At 40.7% G+C, this 27,472-nt stretch overlaps 1 protein-coding gene across 19 annotated transcripts in view; it reads right to left on the reverse strand.

Moving 5' to 3' along the window:
- The window catches only part of OBSCN (obscurin, cytoskeletal calmodulin and titin-interacting RhoGEF), a 199,853-nt gene that overhangs the window by 36,216 nt on the left and 136,165 nt on the right, over window positions 1-27,472 (reverse strand). For 16 of the 19 annotated variants that reach the window (XM_054814826.1, XM_054814829.1, XM_054814834.1 and 13 more), the window contains 16 exons: window positions 26,343-26,371; window positions 25,912-26,040; window positions 24,936-25,075; window positions 24,035-24,235; window positions 23,617-23,699; window positions 22,713-22,886; window positions 20,534-20,693; window positions 19,198-19,314; window positions 17,759-17,923; window positions 16,097-16,255; window positions 14,632-14,809; window positions 12,862-12,975; window positions 11,984-12,151; window positions 11,608-11,710; window positions 10,887-11,016; window positions 9,644-9,749 (listed from right to left, as the gene is read on the reverse strand). In XM_054814826.1, the coding sequence (XP_054670801.1) occupies window positions 9,644-9,749; window positions 10,887-11,016; window positions 11,608-11,710; window positions 11,984-12,151; window positions 12,862-12,975; window positions 14,632-14,809; window positions 16,097-16,255; window positions 17,759-17,923; window positions 19,198-19,314; window positions 20,534-20,693; window positions 22,713-22,886; window positions 23,617-23,699; window positions 24,035-24,235; window positions 24,936-25,075; window positions 25,912-26,040; window positions 26,343-26,371 (2,156 nt within the window). Of the gene's footprint in view, window positions 1-3,344; window positions 3,388-9,643; window positions 9,750-10,886; window positions 11,017-11,607; window positions 11,711-11,983; window positions 12,152-12,861; window positions 12,976-14,631; window positions 14,810-16,096; window positions 16,256-17,758; window positions 17,924-19,197; window positions 19,315-20,533; window positions 20,694-22,712; window positions 22,887-23,616; window positions 23,700-24,034; window positions 24,236-24,935; window positions 25,076-25,911; window positions 26,041-26,342; window positions 26,372-27,472 lie in introns of all 19 variants that reach the window. The other 3 variants (XM_054814845.1, XM_054814846.1, XM_054814842.1) reach the window with 1 other exon arrangement.

A 27,472-nucleotide genomic window follows, 5' to 3' on the forward strand; every position in this document is an offset into this window, starting at 1 on the left:
GAGTATCCTTGGCTAAAATCCTGGCTTCATCACCTCAATGGCAAAGTGCCCTTTATTACAGTTGCATCAGTAGCTTCCTCTTTTTTTTGAGAAATGTAACATATCTCTATTTTGTTTATTAAAATTTTTAAAATATTTATTAAAAACTCTTTTGAGACCAGAGATCTGCATTCTCACATGCAGAACAGTTACATTAAAAGGGCATTAAGCATTTGGAGACCAGGAAAAGAAACTTAGAACATTTCCTGCACAAGTCATCTATGCCAGAAATGTAATTATTTTTACTCTTCATAGTATCGTTATTGCAGACACAGCCTGATCCTACTACCACCAATTGACATAGGAGTACCAAACCAATCTGGGATGCATGATTATAATTTCTCAGCATATTTCTGCTGGCTTTACTTTAGATATTTTGACATATCCAAAGCAGTTGGGACTTCTCAGCATTCCGGTATAGATACACAGCTTGTGTCAAAACAATCTTCTGCTCCCATGCCAGGACAAACTTCAACTTTAAATGAGCTACAGATGAAATTGGATCAAATAGTTTTAAAATCTGGGGACGGGAACACTTAAACCCAGACTTCAACATTCTTAATTTATGTATTTAACATGCAGTTTTTCCTGCAGATTTTTCAGTGGCTTTTCTTACATGGAAGAACTTGAAGGTAAAGACCATGTTTGCTTAGCACAAGGAAGCTAATGCTGTACAGTGGAGGTAGCTGGTTCAGTGGAACTAACAGGAAATGCTGAGTTTGTTTCTGTGTTGAGATTCTGCCCTGACCTCCAAGCAATGGGATAAAAAAAAAACAAAAAAACCCCAAACCACAGAACTCTGAAGGGTAAAGACAGAAATGGCCTGAACTGGGATTATGAATCAAGACAACAGCTTTTTCCTTCTTCTCTTTCTCCTCACCAGCCTTTAGACACAGCCACATAGGGCTGAAAGCCACCAGCTCTGCTCTGCAGCCAGCTCTGCTCTGGCTTTTGCACTGAGATACAGAGAAGGGTGGAAAGAGTCCTTGTGAGAGGAGAGCCCATTTCTCCTACTGCATTTGTCTAACCATCATGGAAGACTAATCCTCTTAGATATATAGTAGCCTTTTTCATCTATTGGTCTCATTTTCAGAGACTGATATTGCCTTCTGCTATGGAGATCAGATTTCTTTCCACCATCAATCTCTCTCTTTGAGGATGCGGTGAAGTCCAGGACTGGATCAGCTACAGCGAGATTTCTTTTCTTTCAGAGCACCCTCTCTTCTACTGCTCATTTCAACTGTTTTACTCTTTCCCCCAAGTTTTCTATAGTTTTGCTATAGAGTTTTAAGGTCTATGCAAAGCCTTCATAATGGCCATGGTGCCTTTCTGAATTACACAAAACTAAATCATTTTAGATAAAGATGAGAATGAATCCATGTGTGCTTGCACTAGACTTTGCTCTACATTGCAAGGTTAAAATGCTTTTTTGGGCCTGGGATTTGCATATATAGACATTATTCAATCCCATTTCTAAATTATCTGTTATTTTCTCCTGGTAGTTTCAAAGCTGCTTCTGTTCCTCAGCTTGCTACACACTAAGGAGAGCTGGAATGTGCCCTTAGAGAGTTGTTCCCAAACTTTACCCCATCACTATCCCAATTCCAGCTGAGGTCCACTCTGATGAGTTCATGACTGCATCCACTAGCAAAAGGAGGGGAATTTCTGTTGTTCTGAGATCCCACCCATAAATGTACCAACCTCCTTTGGGGCTGCAGCCCTTAATTTAGGAATCACTTAAGCCATCCAGAGCAATAGTCTTTGGAATTTACATGTCAGAAATTTAGAAATCAGCTTAACTGATGGTATTTTGTATTAGTTTAATGTTATTTAATCAACCAATATTAACGCTGCTGCTTGTGATCTGAAATCAGGAAGGGAGAAGGAGGACTATTAGCTGACTGAGGAGAGACATAAAATAAAAGCGTCTCTCCAGATGATTTACAGGCACAGAGATGTAGATAGATGAGATTTACTAAGCTTTCGACATGGTCTGGCTCTGAGTGATTCCTTCCTGCTCATGGCTTTCTCTGAATGCTCCTGAACATGATATCAAAAAAATACTTCTCAGTTTAGCTACCCCACTGGTATCTGAACCCTAGTCCTTGAGACGGTACAGGCAGAAACACCTCCATTTTCTGGTCTTTGCAGGGTAAAAAAGCCTAATGACTGGTGATGTTAGCTGAACTGGTGTGCTGAAGAGAGGGGCAAAGGCAGAACCCCTTCCTGCCTCTCCTGTCTCCTTGTTGCCTAGTCAAAGTGGAAGCTCCTAGGAGGGGGGACATGTCTTCTTATAAGCCACTGGCTCCAAATAGGATAAGTGCACGGATCATAGGAAATAGTCGTCATAGAAAATAATAAAAGAGATAAAAGGTAAGCAACTCTTAACCGTATTTTAGTTATCATTTCACACATCCTCCTCACCATCTACAAAAGAAGTCAACTTTAGCATCATGTCCAAGTCAAGGACTGATTTTAGCAATAATACAACTCTTGAGGGAATGCATTCCCCCAAAATATCTGTTGTATAGTTACCTACTACCATTAGGAGATGATTTGAATAGCCTGGAGGTGCTCTGAAGGCCTACCACAGAAGGACAATGTCCCCCTTCCAGCACATGAAACAATTTATTATGTATTTGTTTATTATACTTAAAACCAAGAAGATACATTAAGATTTTCATGGCTGATGAGCTTCTGGTCTACATATGACCACTTTTTGGTGCAATTAATCTTTATATGTTATAGGCACCCAACATAAATCAGGCTCAAAGTAGCCAAAAAGACCAAGTCATTGTCAGGACAAAATTTCATATTAGAAATATGAAAACAGAAGGGGATAAGAATGTGCATCTTCCATCTGCTTCATCATAAAAGGCTTTCCTGAAGAATTTAAAATAGAAAGCCAGACGAAATCACTGTAAGCTATGAGATATTTGTTAAATTCATACATTTTTTCAAGTAGCCAGTTCTCAAAGCTGGTTTCTTTTCCACATTGAGAGTCAGATTCTACCTTCTTGAACTCTTGTGCGACTCTGGCAGGATTCAGTGGAATTTTTTGACATGTAATATCATTAAAGAAATGACCCGGGCTGTGTCTAACACCAGTGCTGCTATTTTTTGAAAGGGATAGTAAGATTTTTTTTTCAGGTGGTCGCTTTGCATAGCACAGAATACTATGGGATCTGGTGGGATGGGAATGAACACACTTGCATGGCCAATAAACACAAGCTTGTTATTGGGTCATGCATAGGCAGCAAGGCAAAACACAAATGTTACAAAAAAAAAAAAAAATCAGCACTTACATGATGATGGTTTTCTTGGGCACTTTAGTCTCTTGTTCAGTGACTACAAAGAGAACAGTATGAACAGCATGGGGTTAAAGAAAGGCAAAAGCTGAAATGATTAAATTAACTTTGCTCAGTTAATAAAAATAAACTGGAGTGAAAAAAAAAAAAAACCAGCTGTACCATCCCATCCAAGCTTTCTGTGGTTATTTCCAGCATTATCTTTAGTGTTTCTGACAAAGAATGAGAATTCAGAGTGCTCTCTGAACAGTGAATGATTTAGCTTTGAAATTAAATATTTTGTGGAGAACAATTTTGCAAAATCTGTTTATTCTACCATGACATTCTAACATTTTTGTTTGGCACGTCAAAGCTAGAAAACTAGCTTTTCTCCCTCCTTATCAAAAGGTAGTGATGATGTGAGAAACCTGAAAATGCCTTGATCTGGAAAATCCTGGAGAGCCGAAATTCTTTAAACTGTGATTTCCCTTACTAGAACACTGAACAGTTTCCAAGCTTTTGTGGACTATCCAAGCTGATAACAATGAAAACTAAAATAATTACCATCAATACAGAAAATCATCATAAAAAAACCCACCTCTAGGAAATCCAGGAGAGCCCTGTAATACACCTATGTCTACTCCATCTCTTTCGCTATAATTTGCAATTTTTCCTGACCCTTGTCCTATAACAAACTAGAAGCTGTTGATGCATGTCAAGATCAAAAGAAAAGTAATGATTTAATGATTTTCCAAGTATTTCTTAAAATTGACATTTTTAAAAATAAGAAAGATACCATTTGAAGAGCTAGTAGAGATTTTCGGCAGGTTCCCATCCTATCTGCTAGGATAAAATTAAGACACTGTTTGAACTGAACTGTTTTGAACACACTCTGAACTGCTGAACCTATCTGAGATGTAGAAAAAACAACAGCAAGCCCCACTTCTAATTTAATAAACTAGTAAAGTTTCTTAAAAAAACCAAACCCTTAATTTAATCTCAAAGTATTTTTTCCAGCAATTGGTTTGCAATCTTCCAGCCAGCCTATAATAAATAAGCTCTGGCAATTTTTAGTTGCTACAACTGAAAGTGAATTGCAACTTAAAAATGTCTATAAAATCACAGAGTTCTTGCCCAGGGAACTTGTAGCGTTTGTGTTATTTGTTTAACAATTTATGATTAGTGTTAATGTTTTCAATAGTGTCCCAAAACTGCACTGACTGAAAATTAAAAATAAATTTACAATATTAGATGGAATAGTTTAACCTAATTTTCCTTCCACTTAACTTCTAAGGGCTTTCTTCTGCCTCTAGGCAAAACAACAAATCCCACCATAATGAAAAAGAATTTTGGGCAAATGTTGATGTTAATATCTGACCTAGAGCTCTATATTTTCTTTGCAGAGCCTTGTCTCATTTGTTAATGTATAAATCTGGAATAATTTCCAACAGAGTCAAAGGAGTTACTGTGGAATTAGGTGGGTTTAAACAAAATCTGTTTGGAAATTAGCATTTATAGCTTATTGGGTAAGTAAAGGGCAAAATTCTTTTAAAATGTTTATCTCTGAACACAATTACAATGTAACTGTTTACCTATCCTTAGTTAATATTTTTAAAATAATTTGTATTATTTTTTAAATGGTGATATGATAATTATACAATGATGGAAGATAAACTGAGTGTTCAAACAATTTTTTGCAACCAGGTTAGAAATTTTAACTGAATTTTTAAACCCTTGCATCAATATTGTGGAATTTTTACATAACTTTTAGAAAAATCTCATTAAATAATAATATGAGATTAATCCATAAGCAGCAAGAGTATCAGTTCTGATGTAAATAGGAATGAATTAATTTGATTATACACCTAAACATAGATGCTTCATAGAGTTATTTTAACAACTATTTATATGATAATTAAATATGTACTTAATGAAATCCCTCAATGTCTGTAAGAGGAAGTCTCTTTAATGTTTACTCTATTAACGTCTGTCCTCGCAGTCCTCCCAAATGACATCACTGCAGTGTCTCTATATGTAGCAGGTGTCAAAGGGATTCAAAAGTTCGGCAGGCCTGGGATGAGAAGGCTGTAAATGGCATATAGTACATGGGTCCTGATGACTTGCAGTTTAGTGCACGACAGATCAATTGTACGTGTGCTATATCGGAGGTGTGAGGGAGGATTTAGCCAACCCTATACGAAGGATAGAACCACATGAAAGTAGGATGAGAGAAATTGGGTTTCTTCTTTTTTTTTTTTTTTTTTCCCCCCAAGAGGAAAATATTCTGCATCCATTTTAGCACCGGATTTATCATTTCAACTTGTTCAACAGCATTTTAGGAAAACAGCTTTGCAAAGCAGGAGCCCCTGATAAGCAGGTTAAAAGCTGTAAGCATTAGGATCAGCCAGTGCTTCTATAGGACTAGACTCCTCTTTGGTTAATACATTAAACCATTGACTTACAAGTGAGGAAACATTTAGGATAAGTCAGTTCTTGTTGCTCTGAATGGAAGAATGGCCTTTATTACAAACTTTAAGTCTGCTTTCTCTACTCACAGAAGCATAAATCTATTTTTCCTGCACAGTATACACTGCTGGCATGAACCAGAGGAGCACTGCTCTGCTTTCACCCCTCTTCTGCTACGCTTAGGAGAGGAATCTGCAACAGGGGGTGCACAAATCTGACATGAACTGCTAAAGCTAGTCTTGAAATGAACGATTCATGGACATAACGCTGTTTCCTAAATTGTGTGAATGAAATGCAAGTGTTTTGCACTCTCTCTTAAAAAAAAACCCCATTCCTGCAGTGACTGAGATGGTTGGAGAGGCAGATTGTGCTCACTTGAATTTGCACTGAAAACCACAAGACCAGCCAAAAAATGAGACTAACTGACGATGACAACAGAATAAAAATAACAAGATAAATATCCTAACCGTCACCCCAACCAGGGAACTTTACAAAGGTCAGGGGGACAAACACCTATGCCCTATTTTTTTTTTCAGCAAAAGGGTGGCACTAGGAGATCCAACACTCCTCTGTGTTTTAAAGCAATCTTCAGTCTGAGCACCTCAATTTTTAGCTTTTCTCTGCCAAATGAGCGTTACCAAACAAGGCAACGAAATAACTTGCCCAAAGCTCCGCATAAGACCTAAGGCAAGACTATGAAGAGATTCCTGTTGCCTGGCTGTCACTGCACTGGGTGTTTTTCTTTATGGTTTTGCTTGTCTCCGCTTGTGTAGCTGATCCCTTCCCCTATCTACTTTACATGTCCTGGACCTGTCTGCCCAAGTGAGAATGCAACATGTTTCAAAAACACTGGGCTTTGTTTTTCTTAACAGACGAACAAGTTAGTGAGCCTGGGATGAATGAATCGCAATAGTAACATGTTAAAAAGGGAGGCCAGGGAGCCCGGACCTGCCGTGCGTAGGTTAAGCAGCAAGGTGCAAAGCAGACAGTCAACTTGAAGTCAAAGAGAAGGATCTTCTTTTGGTTACACTTTTTTTGTAAGTGTCTAAAATTCTTCCAATATCCACAGAAAAAGGATTTTTTTTAAACAACTCTGCATTGACTTCATTGCAGTGACCAGGTGTGGCTGAAGGCAGATCTGAGCGTTTCAGGCTTGCAGCCTGAGGTGTGGGTGCTCGCAAGGGGATCCCTTAGTCCAGTGGTTTCCATCCTTTTTGGATTTGGTCCTTCCAATGGATCAGCAAATTCCCATCGTGTGAATTTAAACCTAATGACAAAAAAGTTTGGTTTCGAGACCCATGGTGCTGGACTGCGGACCATCACTGACTGCAGGTCAGAGCTCGTAAACCACTGTACTAAAGGTATCCCAAATTGTGACAGAAGGTTTGCTTCAGTATAATAAACAGTACAGAAAGGCAGGAGGATAAAAACTGTGATGGTTGCAACTAAAGCCCCTTGGGTGCCTCAGAAGACTCTGACAATAGTAATTTCTCAGAACCAACGATAAATCAGATAAAACTTAGACCCACCATACAGGTGAGCTAGGAAACAGACATAGTATCTATTTTCTGTTGTAATAGTACCGCACAGCAGTAATGTTGTCCTCTTGCTGAAGTTACAAATAATCCCATTTTCACAAATAGAAAGGACTGTAAGGATGGAAAGAGAAAGCCTTCATGAGATCCATCTGTCCTCCAGTTCTTTGCCAGATGAACCTGATTTTTCCATAGGTAGATCAAGGCTGGTTATTGATTCTCAAGAAAGCAACAAATTCCCTTCTTGGTCAAGTGCATCATGCCAAATGCATCCCTGATGCGATTCTGCTCAGAACAATCCTCTTGCTCCATGGATGAGCCTGCTCCTTGCTCCACTGGCCTGAAGCAGCTCTCTCTGTTTCTCCCTGAAGGTGACTCAGGGATTTATTTCCTTCCCTATTACCAAGTTCAAGCAATTGCAAATCACAGATCAATCAAAAATGATTTCATAATGTCTCTGAAACTTCCAGGCAAACTCCAATTATATTTCTTCAACCAAACTCATGAAATTTCTTTATTTAGGACTGCAGGAATAACAGCACATGAGTAATTTGGGGCTGAACATACACATTTGCAACCCCAAGAGCTGAACAATGCTCCTACCATTGTTTTACAGCCCTTGTTTGTTTATATAACATCTTCTGTCTTGGTACAAGGGAACTTCATCAAGGAACGCCACCCTAACAGTGATTTGTTTGTGTTCCTCTACATCCTGCATACAACTGAGTTTTCTCTTCCTAAGAAGAGCATAGCAAGGACAAAGCATTCAAGTACTTCAAGGTTTCTCCTGCTGAAACAATTACAGTGTTGCTATACTAACACCATTCTCCCTGTAATGCTTTTGAATGATTTGATGGTACTCTGGGAAAGGACTACAAGGAAAGCAAGCATGAAAACAAGACAAGCAAGTATATAGATCAGGATACTAATCTTAATAGCCTATTGTGTCTGACTCCTCTTAATGTAATAATGCATTAGTGTCTACAGAGGACTGGCCCAAAGGTCCATCCAGACCAGGACCCTGTCTCAGACAGGGCCAACAGCAGAGGTGTATGGAAAATGATGAAAAAAATACAAGTGGAGCACCATTTTCCCTGATTTTTTTCTCTAGATTCCAGTCATTTGCTGTGCCGCAGCTTCTTGAGTCAGAATGCCTTTGTATTTGATGGCTCTCACTTGAATGTTGATAATAACAATTATCCCCTGTCAAAAGCACACTTGGACCCCTGTTATTATCACAAGAAAATGTGAAAACACTGAGGATGAGGAAAAAAGGTCCTACAGCTGTTGGCAAACCTCTGGCTTTTGTTGGCCGTGTCTCCACTAACCACATCTGGGACAGCTCTCTGACACCAAGGGTCACCGCCATGGAATGGCCTATGCCTATCTTAGTCCTCTATCTTACCCTCAAAACCAGTAATCTATCTATTATAAAGGGTCCCTTGGCTATATTATCTCCTGAACCGCTGCTGGGAACTGTTTGAGAGAGGCGGCGCTGGCTGGCCCATGCTCAGCCAGCCAAGGACACTTCTAAGATCTACAAAGAACCAATTTCCTACACCAGGAAATGTTCCTTACGTAGATGTAGCCACTGATTTAAACTCAGTTGTGATGGGCTTATAGCGAGCCTGTCTAACACACTGCTTGTGGAAATCCCTTTGATAAGAAGGTAAATTTAGGCAGTTGCATCCTAAAGGGGTTAAGAAAGAGACGTGTTGTTGGATGGCTATAAAATCAGTCCATAGCACCCTACCAATTCAGGTGAAACATGCAGAAAAAAAGGGAATAGACTATGACTATGTGGTGTGCAATACCTGAACAGTCCTAGATAATGAGTAATCTAATATTGCTCAGGATATACAGCTGTCAGTTCTGCTTCCTCAGTCGTTCCAGATGGTCTTCAATGGTGTTTCAGAAACAATCACAATATCCTGCAGCTTTGCTTACTGGCCCCTGTTTTTTCTCAGCAGTACGTAACTCATGTTCTGCCAGGCTGACACATGTTTTCAAGTATTCTAACAGGAGTAGAAACATTTTTCTTGCGCTAGTGGTGGTGTGACATACCCTTCATTTGCTCCTCCTTTTTCATATAATGCATTTATGAGCATTATATGATGAAGCTGATTTGCCAGGTTTGGAAATCAACAGATGGTGATGGATATAGAGCTGAGCTGCAGTATACCCATGCACATCTCAATAGACGTACAGATACGTGTACACCAACAATCAACATGGATAAGATGGCAAATATATTCGATCCTCAATGGTTTTAGAGTAATTCACTGACATACTTACAGAGCTGGTCAAGAATCATACCTTCTATGGTAATGGCTTGGTCTCCTCTCCTCTCCTGGGTCAGGGCTGCAGCACTGTGGTGGTAAAGTTCTGCTCCACTTTTTGCAGACCCTAATCTGTTCACCAGCTAAAGAGAATCATGCAGTACCGAATGAAGCGCAGGATGTTTTTGTATAATAAAACCTTCCTATGCTACATTACAAATACATTGCAATTACGTGACATGAGAAATGGATGAAGGTGTGGCCCCAAACCAAGGCTAGAGTTTGAATGAACACATTGCTGCTCAGCGGAGTTCATGATAATCTTTACCACAAATAACTTGCACAGACAAGTTATGACACATCAGCTAACTTAGTTATTTGCAGTTTGCTCTGCAGCCTGTGACTTGGTCCTGAGGTAGCTCTGTCTCTACCAACAGGAACAGATTCCTGGTGTATGGCATTTAAGTGGTAAAGAGGGTTTTTTTGTTTATCATCCATTAATCAAGTGAGTCTTACTCAGCCAAGGGAATACCGGACCTGGAGATCTTTGCTAATGGCAAATGCAAGGTAATGTGATTTTGCTAAAATTCTAGTAAAGTCTTTAAATTATATCAAACTTCCTAAAAATTTCTGTGCAATAACTGGGAAGTTGCTGTGAGCTGAGGTGTTTACCATGGGTCAGCTGACCCATGCTAATTTCCTAAATCAAGGTCAACTTTTTATTGCTGAGCCCTGAGAGCTTATTACTATTTTATTACAATGAATGCATAGAATACGACTAATTTTTAGAAAATATTTTAAAGCACATTTATTTTAATTTATTAGATACTTCTACATATGCTTGCTAAATAAACAGGAATTTCAGTGGTTTACACTTCCATTTAGATTTAATTTCTTTCTTTTGGCTTTGGATGGTTTCTTTGTAGCAGCACGAATCTGTTCTAATTTAAAGACGGTCCAGAAACAAAATGTCACATCAAAATGGTCCTAAAATTTGTGACAGGTGCCTCTAGAGATCTGGATCTGAATTTCAGCTACAGAACAAGCTCACTCTATTATTATTTGAACCACCAAACTCTCAGATCGGAACATTCTGAAGCTTTTGGATGTTCACAATCCAGATCTCATTCAGGAGAACCTGACTTTGTATAAACCTTTTTGATATAGAATGTCAGCAATTACTCAGCCACTATTCTCATGCAATGGATCTCTCCCGGTAAAATGAGTTCTCCTACTTATGTCATGACAGACAGCAGATCTTTAAATCTCTCTGAACTTACCTCACATTCATAGTGTCCCATATCTTCATTGGAAGGGTTCTTGACCACCAGGACTATTATACCACTCCGTGGTTCACTGAAAGTCTGGTATTTACTTGTGTCCTTCAACAGTAGACCATCTTTGTACCATCTGCATGTGGAAAACACGGAGTATAAGCCAGGATAAAATATGCAGTGTCAAGAATTCTCCATCTCACCAACCTGTCTATCAGACCAGTGGGCAGACAGCTCAAGAGTTAACCATTAGGCAAAAGTTTGGATCCTGGAAAATGGGTCTACGGGTGGGTAGATCACACGTGGATACTAAACTGCACAGGTTTATGAGCTTCTTCTCAAAAAATCTCATGCGGAAAAAAAGGGCTTTTAATCATGCAAAGCTATGCTGAGCTTTTTGTCTGAATACCCAAGACTGATTGCTAATAAAATAAATTCAAGTGTAAGACAGGGAGGATAAAGGAATGGTAAAATGTTGTCAGGGCATTAGACTTGATACAGTCCTATGGCAAGTATCATCTGTAGGTACTTCTTTTCAGATGCTAGCTAGAATAAATTGCTGAGAATCTCAGGAATGTTGGGATTGGAAAGAACCAGCATTGGGGTGGGTTTAAGGTGGAAGACACAGAGAAGAAGGGTCATAATCTGGAAAGAAAGGGCAGGAGACTCTTCTGACCATGTAAAATGGGAAAACAGGATTTGTTCCAGTGTGACTTGAAGAACTGACCTGATCTGAGGCCTAGGGGCTCCTTCAATAGTGCAGGTAAACTGAGTATCTTCACCCTCCACAAAATAAGCATTTCTAACCTTGTTCACAAACCTTGGTGGCACTGCAAAACAAGGATAAATGCAGCTAGTAGCTGGAAATATGAACAGATATGAAGGATGTGTCCCAGGCCAGATAATTCTCATGATGTCTGCACACAAGACACTAAAGACTATTTTTTTTGACCTAAAAACAATTGACTGCACCCATACATTAATTTTTTTTAAAAGTATTATCCAGTAGATGTTATACAGAACTTCTGGAATGTCTTAATATACCTGTTTAAGGTATTATACAGCAGACCCCTTTAAAACAATGCATCTGTGCAGTACTTTACCTTGAACAAGTATCTTTCCTAAGGTACTGGCATTTCCAGCAGGACTGGAAGCGAAGCATATGTACTGTCCTGAGTCAACACCTGTTAGGTTGTCCAAGATCAAAGTGCAGGAACCATCAGGATCTTCTATTATAATGTGATGGGGATCCACCTCCACAGGCTTTCCATCTTAAAGATAAAGGGGGAAAAAAGTCTTTGTAAAGAGTTCAGTAACAATTAGATTTTCTCCTTGGGAAATTCATCCAGCTTTTTGGCTTGCAAGGACTGTAAGCTGTGTTTGCTTTATTGCAGCTGATGTTGGTAGTTGAGGAATAAGCTCTTCATCTTCCTCCCACTCTTTACAAAACATCCTCTGGGCAAAGCACTGTTGAGGGACCTCATATATCCTCATACATCATCAGTCCTCATTTAAAAGTGAAATTCTCCCACAGTATGTATTGTGCAGTTATAGCTCTGATTTACTAGCCAAAGGAACACCTCCAAAGTGACCGTAATCATGCAGAACAGATCTTTACAAGGCACGAACTTACAGCAAAGCTGTTTCTTTTGCAATACAGTAATGCTGGGGAAAAGAGCGTGCCCACACAGCTGCCTGTGAAAACATCTGAGCTAGTTCAAACAAGTTGTTAATTTACTAGAAGTTGTCTAACTGCCACAAGATGTGGATTCATATGGGCTAATAGGCAAACCTGAAAAAACAGGGTATAACAGCTTACGAGAAGATCTACGTTACTTGGGTTGTTTAGTAGCTAACTGTAAGTCTAGACTTGGGTATCTCTAGGTGGTCAGCTTTTAGATTACCCACTAACCAATTAGCACAAAACAAGATAGATGGAGAACAAACTTGGAGGGTGCACTTCATGACCTGCTGCTCATACCTTTGTACCAGCTGACAGATGGCTTGGGAGCTCCCGTAACTTTGCAAGCCAGCTTGACTGTCTCTCCCAGCTCAGCTGTACAATCTGCCAGTTCTTCCTCAAAGTCTGGAGGTACTGAAACATCAGAATAAGCATGTTAGTCTGGAGGACGAGGGCTCTGTCCATAGGATGGCTGCTGCAAAGTAAGATAAGAATAGGTATAATTTTTTGGAAACCTGTGAGGTTCAGAATGGAAAGCTGAACAGGAAATTTTAGCAGCTAATGACTTGCCAGGTGACACGCAGTCCTTGCTTATCTGAGACTAAATTCAGTCTGTCAAATGTCTATTGTTGGCTATAAAGATGGGCTATAAAAAAAAAAGGGGGGGGGATGTATTGCTGATCTGGAAGTATTTTAGGCCATGTTTTTAATAAGCACGTCCATTATTCAGACACTACATAGCAGTCACAGTTAACATAATTCCCCAATTAAAAGGTACCCTTGATATCCAAACTAGCATTCTGTTGGTCTCCATACAATAAAATCTATGCTTTAAGAGACTTTTATTCTAAGTAATTGCTACCACATGAAACTATGCAAAATTATTCTGATAGTCCTCCTCATTAGAACACCTCATTAAAAGCACAAAAATAAAGTTCCCAGACTTATTTTCAGTATTTAGACCCTGACCCAACTCTGTCCTGACACTTTAAGATGCCAAATTTCCATACACTGTAAAGTGCGCCATTTCTAGCTTGTACCTGGACAATAAAGATATAATATCCCTGCAATTAAATTTTGTGGGTAGAAAATTGGTGGAATCTCAAATGACAGTGAAGACAAAGCAGCCTGAGTGACAAGATTCAAAGCAAACCCATGTACCCAGATACAGCAATATAAGCCAGAAGTCAACTGGAATATTTGGTACCCAGCGAAGTCACAGTGGGCTTTATACTGATGTGAGAAGGACTCTGGGTCAGGTCCTGAGACTTCTTTTCCCACTGGAGTGTGATGCTCTTCATGCAGCGGGCCAGGGCCTAAATTCTGTGGTCATGTACCCTTCTGCAATCCCTGCCAGATCAAATACATCTCTAGTGCCAACTCTGCAATTTGTTTTTTATAAGTTTCAATAACTTGTTTCTCTTCTCCATTGATGCACATTTTCTGGGCTATTTTTCTGGAAAAGAACATCCTCTGCTTATTGACAAAAATGTATTGACAGGGAACTGAGCAACTACTTCAGTCTCTGACTCTAATCCTCCATCAACGGAGGATCAACCCACATGAGTTGAAACAGGCAGCAACAGCCAGCTTTTCTCAGCTCATCAGCCTGTATCTTCCACACGTGGGTTATGGACACTGAAGAAAAACTGGAAAGTTACTCATCTGCTCTGCTATTGCTTAAAAACCTATACGGGTCCTGTGGGACCTCTGTCATGTAAACTTAATCTCTTTAGTGATGTATGGTCTTGGGTCCCTTGATGGTAAATGGAGAGAGTCAAACACCACTGTCCCATCCCGATAAAGCTGCCTTCCCCAGCTCAGGTGGAGGTCCTAACACTGCTATAGCCATTCCAGTTAAAGCTTACTGCTTGCTGTCCAGTCATGCAAGTTGTTACGTAGAGCAGTCTGTGATGTGATTAAAGGAAAACCTCCAACCCTAGTTCAGTTTAAGAGGTGGCAGATGACCCTAAATGGTTTCTCTCCCTCTTCTGCTAATCTCCTTCCTGAATCAGGGAGACCACCCAAGGAAAAAAACAGGAGTTTTGGGCTGTCTTGGGCCATACTCACTCCAGACAGGCTCGCTGATCCGCTGCTGTATGCCACAGATGTCCTTCAACCAGGAGTTCTTGATATTCACTGTACGTGCCTGAAGGAGGTACTTGCGGACCAAGTCTTCCCGTTCATGCCAGATCTCAAACGCCCGGTCATCCCCTTCCACAAGGTCATTCACGTCTATGTTGTTCAGCTGCGCGACAGAAGGATGAGAAAGTCAACACACATCCTGTGTTCTTTAGGCAGAATTTCAGCCAGAACCTTTCCACCAACTGAAATCCCAGAGCTTAGGACAGTTCAGACCTGGACCTAGCTTTTGTGAATCGGAACCATCTTCCATCAAGGTTTGAAATGGAAACAACTATTAAACACCAGCAAGAGTCCTGCTGCCTGTCTGTACCCTCTTCAGTGGACATGAGTTGTGCCATTCCAATTAAAGCTATATGAGAAGCTCCAACAGCAAAAGGGATAATTTACACCGCTTTTAAAGATTTTTCAGATTGCACGAGCAATGCAACGTGGCTTTGGCTGAATAGCAATCAGGGTCGCTTTGCAATCCTTTCCTCAGTATGCTTGACTTTCTGGTTATCAAACAGACATTTTCCTGGGAGTAATTATCACATTTCAGGAAAATAACATCCAGCATTAAAAGGTATCCCAAGGGTGGGTCACACTGCCCCTCCAGTGCAGCACTGTTGGGCCCAGGATCAGCACAATTAGGGACAACAGGAAAATAAATTACAGAGCATGCACTCTATGGACAAAGCATCCCGTTTTTGTTTTTTTTTTTTCTTGAAAAAAAAAATCTGTCTATGAATATCAATGAGGATAGAGATAAGGACTTTCAGAAAACCCTGACTGGGCTTGATCAAGAGCTCCATGTGGTTTTTTGTTGGTTGGTTTTTATTGGAGTTGAGCATCTACTGCCTTGGGAAAACTTTCTGCAGTTTTAACCTAAGCCCTGAATGTCTGAAGATGAGCTGGTCAAATCCTCTGAATTTTTCAGTTCTTAACAGGAATTGGTGTCAGGAAATGACATAACCAGCAGAGAGAAACACTGGGAGTGTAGCACATGACTAAAACAGCATTTCCTCCAATTTACTACCAACATTGCAGACTGCCAAAACCAAAGATCTACAAATACTAGCAAATACTATAGACAGCAAAATTCTCATCAATAGCACATACTTATGCAGTTAACTCAGTGAGGTAACAGAGATGAATAAACACTTGTATATGTAATGTCACTGCTGCATGGTAAAAATCCACCCATGCTTGTGATGGTTTCTGACAGGTTTCTGACGGGTTTAACAGATTTTGGGATAGACAAAGATTCTACTTGTGCTTCAAAGACTTTCAGAAACAAAGGAATAGCTCAAAAGGATTAATGAAATGTCCAATGAGATAACCAGAAGCTGGATATAAATGTGAAGTTCTCAATGACAGAGAAATGCTCTAGTTGAGGATATAATGATCAGACCTTCATGATGTTCTTGAAGATGTAACTGTAGGTGTCTGTCTTTGTGTCTCGCTTTGGTTTGCAGATCACAATATAATTTTTGAAGAGGAAGACATGTCTTTTGTGTCCTTTCCATGCCATTCTAGCTCCTGGAGCTCCTTCCCACACAATGAAGTGGCCCTGATAGGAAAAAAGAAGGAAGAGCATATAATGATAACTCTGGAAAAATTACCATGATGATATCACACCATGATTTTTCAGTGAACAGATAACAAATGTTTACTGTTACTTCATCATCTTATGCATCTCTGTTTTATTACAGCACAGCAGATCGTTTCTAATGCTCAAGGTGACACATCAGACTGACAGCACCAACAGGGGTGCACTCAGTGTTTGTCTTTACTTTGACCTTTAAATGGTATTCTTTGTTGCCAGAAAAATACAGAGCTCTTGTCAAGCTGGCATACACCACCAGTACTGATGTTAATGGAAAATTATATCCAGTGTGTTATGCAGACACTTTATCTGCTCACTTGGTCTCCTTACCAGAGCAGGACATTTATTTCACATATCTCAGTTCATGACATGGGTTCCCCCTGGCATCATTAGGGATAAGTAAGTACTCTTGGGGTGTGGTTCACTGGACTCTTTTTTTTTTTTTTTTTTTTTTAATGTCTAAATGTGGATAGATGAATCCCCACCAGCGTATCTCATTATCACTGTAATTCAGCTTTACAACTCCACTCAGCAATACATTGTAATTCCGATGCAAGTCATAGGGTACAAACAGGCAGAGTAAATGACTTGCCCAACATGACACAATAAGTCTACAAAGAAACAGGAATTTGAGTAAGGATGTTGAAAGTCCTAGACTAGTGTCCCAATAGCTGGGTGACCTGTCTTTTGTGCTCCTAAAACACACATCTGTTTCATGAAAGAGATCTGGAAGAGCATGCAGGTCTTCTGAAGATGTATGAACAGTCATAGGAGAATATCCATAAATTGATCTAATGTTTTCACATGGAGCGTATCCAATGTATACTATGCTACCTTGTACCAACGTCCCAGCAAACTAGGCTTTTCGAAAGAACTGTGTGAAATGTTCCAAATCCCTGGAAGTCTTTAAGGCCACATTGGATGAGGCTTTGGGCAACCTGGTCTAGTGGAGGGTGTCCCTGCCCATGGCAGGGGGTTGGAACTTTGGAACTAGATGATCTTTGAGGTCCCTTCCCACCCAAACCATTCTATGATTCCATGAAATGAAAGAATGTAGATTGGAAAGGCCCAGTGAGCTTCTAACCCTTGAGGAATCTACAGGAAAACCCACTGATGCCAGTAATTTCAGGAGTCGGTCCATGTAGCTTGCCAGTAATGAGAGGAGTAGGAAAAAACAAAATGCTTTAAAATCATCTAGGGGCCCAGAACAAACCTGTTACTGTTTGATGAGCGGGTTGGAAAGGCAAATACTACATTGTGTGTGAATCGCTCCATAAACATCTACACTCTGGTGCTTCAAACCTTAATCAAGCCAGGAGACCCATCTCTCTGAACAGTAAGAAAGGCAATAAGCAAATAGTCTCTTTCAGATATGATTTCTAAAGGAGCTTCTCGTAGGACCTAAGGCTACTTAGAACCTAGTGAAGGCATGCATAGCACTAACACTGACTGAGAAATTAGAGTTACCTGTCGTATGGGTTCACCAAGGCTTTCCAAGGTGCCCGGATAATTCTCAATGAGTGAGACATGGAGGTTGTTTTCTGCTCTTCGGGTGAGGGCAGACACAATAGCGTAAGCCTGCTCCAGCAAAGTGCAGTTTTGGCTACTTCTTGCTTTGTTTCGGATTAATTCCTGTAGATAAGTGAAGAAAATGTTACTAGGCAGTCAGGGGGAAAAAAAAAAATTCCTTGACAGCCGGAGAGTTTCTCGATGTCTGTTCCAGCTCTTTCATCTGAACAACTTTTATCCCATTCTTTCACAATGTGCTGCTTAGCTACTAAAGTCTCTTCTTTCCTACACGTTCTGTAGCCTTAACGACTAACCAGTCTGGCTTTTCCTTACAACAATTGATGTTAAACAAAGTTGAAGCAATATCAGATATGCTCCAGGGACTGAAAACCAAAAAAAATCCCAAAGCAATCCTAAGTGTATCCATTGCATATCTCTTGTGCTCACCCTGATGCTACCACGAGGCAAGCAATTCATGTGCCAGTGCTAAACTAGGAGTCAATATTAGGGTAATAAAATGAGAGGTTGGAAAAAATACAAAATGGCAGTTATCCTGTACTTCTCACGTTTGTTCCTATTCCTCTTTTTTAGCTATGAAGGCATGGAAAGTGCCCATGCTTGCTCTTCTCTTCCAAGAGACCCTTAAAAATGTTGATGTTTGTGTGCAGGCATGTGCTCAAAATTAGAAACTTAATGTTCTTCAAACTATTCAAACTGCTTACTTGTGTAACACTAGAATACAAAAATATTTTGGCATGATTGTCTCCTTCCTGGATATCCTAGTGCTAGTTCCTATGTAAAATACTGTTTAAAATGCTGCTTTGAAATGTTTGTTTGTGGTCTGGGCTAGAACCTGAAATAGTAGGATAGATGAAAGCTTGAAAGATGAAACATTTCAGGATGGTAGAATGGGGCAAAGCTTTTCAGAATACAAATATTTCAACTTACTGTAACATCAGTATGATATACAGGGAAAGAAAGTGGTAAGCCAATATCTTACACATTGGAAACTGCTTTTTTTAAATAACATACCTGTTGCTGAATGTGAAGCAAATTCATACTTGTCATGGTTATATACATACATGTATTCATATATATATGTATATAAGCATATTTTTTTAATATATGGATATGCATATATTTAAAGATCACTCAGATAAAGCTTGCCATTTTGGGTTTAGAAACTGTGAACCTCTACCTGGATTTACATTTACAAAACTATTTAGAGAGCACCATCACTGGGTGATGATTACTGTCTTACTCAAGCAGCTTTCAATTGTAGTTGCATCAGAAGGAAGCCAAGAAATATGAAATAAAAATAAAGTCTTTTTCTACACAAGCTGCACAAGGCAGAACATAGACCTATCAGATATACATGTATAACAAAAGCTCTTCACCTTGATTATAGTCTGATACTGCTGGATCCTGTTTATGGGTTTTTCCAGGTAGTGCTGCAGTGGTGGGATAAGCGGCTGTGAAGGATCTTCATTAGTTAAAATTTCATCTGTGTATCTCTGAAAAAAAAAATACATAGAAGAATGAGGAAAGGTTGTTATAAAGAACATAGAAAAGATTACTCCCTGGAAAATGCTCATATGATGCTGGTTCATAGACCTAACTCAGCCAAAGTTGGGTAGATTTACAGGACCTTACTACTCCATGTTTTGGACATCTGTAACCCCATCCTTTACCGGCTAGCTATCATTTTAGACTGCAAGATGTCCGAAATAATGAATTTGTCTGCTTTTCCAGTGCAGGACTGATGCTGGGGAAATGTGATCCAAAGCTTGCAGAACCAGATGGTGTGACCGGAAAGACCAGTGCTTTCGGTGGGTGGGATGGCAGGAGCGAGTAAACTCAGTGCCAGCAACTCATACCAGACCTCAGTTGAGAGTGGTCCGTGTGTTTGCAGTGCCAGTGACCGGAGCGAGTAAGGGTGTTGGCACTGGCACCTGGAGTGGGAAGGTGCTAGGACATCAGCCACTGAACTGGATGTTTATCCTTTCCACTGACCTGGTGCACGTGGGTGCAACTGTGTGCAATTCACCAGCAAACTTCAAGCTGGACTAGATGCGAGTAGGAGACCCAGGATCCAGGCATGGACATTAGGGAGGCCGAGAGTTTGTGCTGATAACTTGAGGGATCTGTGAATGTGGGGTGAGCGCAAATGTGTGCATTTGTTTTTTAGCGAGCGTCAGGCTGGACTAGCTGCAGAGTAGGAGATTCGTGGAGAAGGTAAAAGTGCTCAGGATCTGTGCAGGGGTATCGGGTGGACATAGGAGCTACTCAAGGGATCCAACAAACATGCATGTGCTCATGGATCTGGAGTGTTGTGTGTACGTTTTCACTAGTGAACTTCAATCCTCAGCAGCTGGAGAGGAGAAACAGGATTTTCCTATCTGTACTAACATTTTACGTGAGTTTGCTTGGTCTTATAATGTGGTGGCCCTTAAAACATGCCTTAATTACAATTACATAATCACAGCCACATTCATATCTGTATAATCTTTATAATACTCATAAATGCATAAACATATGTAAATATGTTCCCATATTGACTGTGTGACCAGGAAGAGCTAGACAGTGAATACAGAATTATTATATTTAACAATGATTTCCCACAAAAACATTTAATAATTCTTTTCAGGATCACATTTGTGATTAATAACTACATTTCTTGATGCAGTGGGTTATAGGATGCATGTTCAGCAGGTACTTTGGTTACTGTTTTACCTTGTAGAAATCCTGGACAGCTTTGCTGACAACAATCGACTCGGCCTGTACCCTCCCCACCAGGTACTGGATGTACTTATTAAACTCTGCTTCGTGCTTGATAAAGCACATGGCCACGTCATCATCAGTGTCACATTTCTGCAAGCCCCGGAGGAAGACACTGTGGAGACAAGGACATGTGAGAAGAAGGTGATGGAATGAGGCTCGAACATGGTCCCAGCAGCCAGACTTGTAAATCAGGCAATTTCAGGTTAACACAGATTAAAGGAAATGACTGGGGGAAACGAGGGATGTTGTCACATTAGCATTAAATTTCTCAATGCCTCTTCATCCAGCACGATGTTGCCCCTCTTAGCTTGAATATATGAAATGCCCTGCAAAGAAGGTAGGGATAACTTTTAAGGGCTCAGCTCAAGTTGGGAAGTTAACCCTTTCCCAGGTCTTTATGCCTCAGTTAAAGGATCAACGAGCCATCCACATGAGTGAAGAAATAGATCCCCACTTTGTTTCACGAAGGATGTTGGGATAGGTTCACACGCACAAAGATTTTTAGCCGTGTCAGTAGCTGATGGCATGCACCACTCCTCGCAGTTGAAGTTACTTTTGGGGAAAAACAAAAGGAGAGGGGAAAGAGGGAAGGAAAGAGAAGGCAAATCTATTCTCATGACTGATCCAGGAAAAGTGCCAGATGTCCCACATAAGTGTCCTCCCCACTGCAGAAGTGGTGCCCCCATAATGATTTCCCCAGAGTAAATATATACTTTTCATCGCAACCTGCTCAAACTCCTTATCTGTTGCTCCTGCTTATGAAGCCACCAGGACTGATCAGAGCACACGTTGCCTGGGGAAGATGCTGCATGCTCACTGGTGCTTTGTGTGTGTGTATTATTGACCTCCCCCACCTAATGTAACCCAGAAATTAAGACCACAGGGTAGGAAAATGGGGAAGAAACTGTGATACTCCTGCTGTTGATAGGGACTTTGCATGAGAACGAGCCCTTCCGATGAGAGCGAGTGTCAAGGTGCAAAAAGAGGCCCCTTAGCAATGGAAAGCCTAAGGCATATAAAACATTGTACAACACCAGCTCTCCCTGGCAAGTAGAAGTATTTCAGCCTGGACCTTGGGAAGTCTGTGAACAGCAGATCTGCAGTAAATCCTTTCTTGGAGTAGGCAGAGGCATTGTACCACGGTGTTGTACCTGGGCAGCCTGCTACAGCTGGGTGTGTTTTCAATGCATGGACGCTGGCATCAGTTTTAGATGAACGTCACAGAATCACAGAACGGTTGGGGTTGGAAGGGACCTCTGGAGATCATCTAGTCCAACCCCCCTGCTAGAGCAGGATCACCCAGAGCAGGTTGCACAGGATCACAACCAGGCAGGGTTTGAATCTCTCCAGAGAAGGAGACTCCACAACCTCTCTGGGCAGCCTGTTCCAGTGCTCGGTCACCCTTAAAGTGAAGAAGTTTTTCCTCATGTTCAGATGGAACTTCCTGTGTTCCAGTTTGTGCCCATTGCCCCTTGTCCTGTCACTGGGCACCATTGAAAAGAGTCTGGTCCCATCTTCTTGATATCCATCCTTTAAATATTTATAAGTATTGATCAGATCCCCTCTGAGTCTTCTCATCTCCAGGCTAAACAGACCCAGCTCTCTCAGCCTTTCCACATACAAGAGATACTCCAGTTCCCTCATCATCCTCGCAGCTCTCCACTGGACTCTCTTCAGTAGTTCCTTGTCCTGAACTGCGGAACCCAGAACTGGACACAATATTCCAGATGTGGCCTCACCAGGGCAGAGTAGAGGAGGAGGAGAACCTCCCTTGACCTGCTGGCCACACTCTTCTTCATGTGTGTCTCTATGAAGACACTACTGAAGTGCCTATAAGACCATGCTACCTTTTTATAATAATTCATTGTTTCTCAATTAAATTCACTGAAAAGGGTAAGAAATAAGCTGGACATATGAAGCTTTGAAGCTCTGAAGGTTATTATGGGAGTCCCAACCCTGTGTTCTGACTTAAGCTATGCCATCATCTATCATCCCAAAAGGACGATCCCTTCCCTTGAAGCTCAGCACTGCCAGTGCTCCACATCCTTCACAGTAATAAGCTACTGTGGCTCTGACACCACATATGTGAGCCGCTCTTTGTTCTCAAATGAAGGCATGTGGGAACACCCACCTGGAATGGAAGCGAGCAATGTCATCAATATTTCTGAAGATGGTGGATCTCTGACTGGCGACAGCTCCTGGAACATTGGGACAGGTCTCAGTGTACTTAAGGTGATGAGTCTGGAGGAACTGTAGATCTTGAATGTAATCCTCTTCTGAGATCAACAGCTCTTGCATAAGAACACTGAAGGGAAAATCAATAGGCAAAAAGAAATCACAGAAAAATCATCACAATTATCCTTGACATGCTGAGAGACTTTTAGGCTCTAAAGCAGAGATATATGATCAGAGGAACAGACTTCCTGGAGTGTGTTGACTAGATCTCCCCTGACCATAAGAGGAACTTAGACACCCTGCTCATGGAGTGATACCTTACAGATATCTACTGTTAGGGCAGATAAAACAGAGCGTGAGCAACATAAGGATCTATGTACAGCAGATGGTAGCAACTTCAACGCTACTTTACCCAATCAAGAAAGCAAATATCTCCATGAGAGCACACTCAGTAGTGTGCTGCGCTGCAAGGGAGTAACACAATGTTGAGTGCTTTCACTCCCTCTTTAGACATCATCCTCAGATTCAGGGAACCTCAAAGTACAGAGGTAATTTAGGATTTTGTGAAATCAAAGAGCTTCCACAATTACACCATGTAAAACCTGCCTTTCAAGTCATCCAATATGATTTAGATTGCCTGGAATTTTCCTAGGCTGAAATCAATGGCAAAACCCGATCAAAGATCACAAATTACAAGTCTGAGAGAATCAAGGGTTTGCTTGATTCCAGGAAAAGGGAGGTGGCAGGACTCAGCAGAACAAAACCAGTGACTCCGACAGGAGGCACCTAAATGCCAACGTTCATGTTAGTTCAAAGGCAGGAAAACTCACAGGTGCAAATACCAAATGACACAAGCTCACCTCAGCTTCCTTTTATATTCGTCTTCAGAAACAAACTCTCCAGGGAACTCGGGAGCTTCTGTTGTTCCCCACTCTGGTGACAACTAAAACACAAGAAAAAAGAAACATTATTCTTTTAAGTTAAGAGTGCTTTTATCAATGACTGAGGAATATCCCTTGTGTGTTCACAATCCCTTTCAACAACTCCTAAGCTAGGGTGAAATTTCTTTTTTTGCTGGAGGATGATTAGGTCTTTCAAACCCAGGCACCCCTGTACACATACAGAAATACTGCCTAATCAAAACATGAAAAAGTCCAATCATGTTACAGAACTCTTCCACAACTTCCTCATCCATCACTCCTTGCAAAAGGGATGGCTCTAAATTGCAAGAGGAGCTAGTAATTTTACATGAAAAAAACCCACAGCACCATCAGTCACCTTTAATTTCTTGTCCAGATAAGCTGGAGATACCCAACCCTGTCGAGAGGGGCTGGATTTTGTGGGTTTAGTCCTGACCAGCCACTTCAGAGGATGAGCTGAATCAAGGACTTCCACATATTGGCCTTCCTTCAAAGTGATGGTCTCCCTGTCAGGAGCAGCAGGCACGTAGTCAGCTGTGACCATGTAGACGTCAAAGATCTGCAGGCGTGAAACAACAGTTATTTTGTGCTCTGAAAACAGAATACAGTAACACCAGCAGAACATAAATGCTTAATGTTTTATTCTCCAGCCCTCCTACAGCAAAGAGAATAACTGTTTGCTTTTTGCAAATAGAACATGAAATCTTTAGGAGGCTCAGGCCATATTTTCAAAACTATCTGAGGTGTTCTGGATTTACACCATGAAACAGTGGATTTTTCTCCCAAGAGAAAACAAACAGCAGCCCTGAAAATGTCAAAATAGGTTTACACTTCCAAAGCTTTAATTATTTCTTTTTTAGGGATGTGTTTGAAATGAACACCTGAAAAAGTTCTAATTTTCACAAAATTCTCATTTTTCTCATGAAGAACTTCTTAACAAAATTCTTCTCACCAACTCCATCCAAAGCCACAGAAAATCAAGCTCTGACTTTCTAAAGCTCAGCCATGAAAGCAAAAGGTACCAAATAATGGGTATGTTTCGACCACATTGACTTGAACCACTTATTCAAGATCACGCAGAGGGCATCAGAATTTGATTCTCTGTGATCTGTATCACGGACCCAATATTTAACTGCTAAATATACCTACTAAAGTGAAGTACATCCCTAAAGGGGATGGAGACCCTTAAACGATAGGAGATTGGTTAATCTAAATTAAGTTTTCTCCTTGTGTCAAACATGTCCATAAAGATCTCACACCTCTCCTCTGGAATCCCCATCTTCAGACTCAGAGGAAGACTCCTGAGCAATGGATGAAGGTCTGGATCGTCCATGGCGAGGAGATGCAGAGGGAGTTTTTGATTCATCATCACTTTCTGCACCTGGCACTCGAAGTGTAGCTAAAATGCAGAGCAACAGCGAAGTGTGAAATAAAGATCTCCAATTTGAACATGAACCAAATCTATAATAATTTGCAATTTCGTAAAAACAAATACTCCCTAGGAGAGCATTTGTAATATTTAGTGTGATCTTCTATTGATAGTTAGGACTAAATAATTGGGATGTTTTAATACATGAGGTTGCATGCCTACGACATGTGCTGCCAGTGCACTGCAAGAGTATTTGTAGGAGAGGTAATGTCTCTATTTTTGCTTCAGACAAAATTTCACTACAAGATAATCAGTATATGATACACAAACTAGGATTTTTCATGTAATTCAACAAATCATTGGATTACTGCACAGTCGTGCACACAGTTTTCAGCCTCAACTTGATTTTAAAATCCCATTGTGCGCTAAAACTTGAAGATGTTGGAAGTCTTCAAAACAGGATTGCTTTCAGACTCAGGAGTGCTGAATAGCTGAAGAACTCAAAATACCTAAGATGTTCAAAATACACTTCAATTTTTACAATTTGCCCTCCACTCTAAAGCTTACACTTACTCCTGCTTATTTAAATAAACACTGCATGCATAAAATGGACACTAGCCATCTTAGTTTACTGTAATAGCTTTTTTTTTTCTAGTTCAAAACTGTAGACTGAGACATGCAGTTTGGATGGACTCTTACTAAAATTTCTTAGTCCTAAACATTTATGAATGTTCATATGCTTATGCAGGATGATTGTCACAAAACCTACTTCATAAAGCTCACTGACATTTAAAGTCCAAATGATACCTAGAAAAAGATTGCATATTTTTCTACATTAATTAAATTGTGTTTGCCAGGTTCCTTACCCTGACTTATTTTTGCAGATACCATTTCTGAAATACGTGAGGTGAGTTTCTGGAAGAACTCTTCCGAGCCAACATCAGCTAATGAAATAGGGCTTTTGGGTACACCTTCTCTACCAGCTTCAAGGTCTCCTGGAAAAGAGAATTTTCTGTTAAGCAAGCAATGTTGTTGGAAAGTCATCTTTTTTGAGTAACAAAAGCTTATGTGGGAGGAAGGTCTGATTTTCTTCACTTCCCCTGTTTTCAAAACTGTGCTTGCTCACATTTCATCCAAATAATTCACCCTTGAACAGAGACCAGTCCTGAAAAGTTCCAACATTTCAGACAGTTTCAAGAAAACAGGACGAAAGTAGGTGGTAATCATGGAACACGTAGACAATCTCAGCTGTAGATGTGAAGGGCAGGATTAGGAGAGAGAAAATAGCTTCTCTTACCTTCTCTTGTTTCAGAGGGTTGAATAGCCCTGAAAAACAAAGAGTAAAGCAGATTTAAAAGTTAAAATAAAATGTGTAGTAAGGAGAGCTAAATGAGAAACACACCCTCCTTCTCTGCCTCCTGCGTGAAGGCTGGGAATATGTAGGTGAGGACTCTGGTTTGGACTGCAGGTGCTGGTAGCTGATAGGCACCAGGGCCATGGAAACAAATGAGAATTGGGGCACCTGGCTCATGTGGGCACAGAAACACTTGGGTGTCTTAGTCTTTGAGCCAAATCCCATCTGAGAATTATCTTTATTCCTGACTTTTATTTCAAACTGTTGCTTGAGAAGACCTGGCTGCTCAGGGAGTGGGTTGCAGAACAAAGCAGCCTCCATCTCCCTGGTGCTACTGGGACTTTATTCCCAGCTGACACTGAAATAAAACTATTATAGTTGGAGACATTATGTCTAGTGGGATCTGTAGTCTCAGTCAGTTTTCAGTGAACTAATGCTCAACAATTTCCAGTGGTTTCATCAGGAAACCAAGGACTGAAGAATATGCAGATGCTGTGGTCCTGCCAAGAGATCTGTTCCCATCACATCAGGATGGCCGTGTGTTGGGGAGAAAAGCTGACTACTGGTACGGCAGTGGTTTTGAGGTCCAAAGAGAGCCTTGCTACACTGACAGCTTCTACCAGCACCAAATTCATTCATGCCAGCAGGAAAGGGGCAGGAGACTATATTGTCAACACTGAGTGAAAATGGCTTCACAGACATGAAGAACTACCAGCATGTGCTTGCATCTGATGAAGAGCGTTTGTGGTGTTTCCCAAGACTACAGTTCTGCCAAAACACTAACATCCTGAAGTCAACACCTCTGCTATTCCTGTGCTTTTTGGAGGCAGGATACAAAGTTTCATTGCACAAGCCGATCCGCCCTAATTCTCTTAGTGCATAGGAAGCAAGAGGAAGCTCATTCCGTTTGATATATGATAAACCACTAAGTATGCCTAACAGAGCCCAGGCACATCCGTGGGAGAGGTCACAGTGGAATAGCTGAATTCACACTGCAGCTTTCTTCACTTTCTTCACACTTCAGAAGAAGGCTGGTCAAGCCTTTTAGGCTAGACATATTCTAGAAGCTAATG

Source organism: Grus americana, chromosome 2 (assembly GCF_028858705.1).
Source record: "Grus americana isolate bGruAme1 chromosome 2, bGruAme1.mat, whole genome shotgun sequence".
NCBI classification, from domain to species: Eukaryota; Metazoa; Chordata; class Aves; order Gruiformes; family Gruidae; genus Grus; species Grus americana.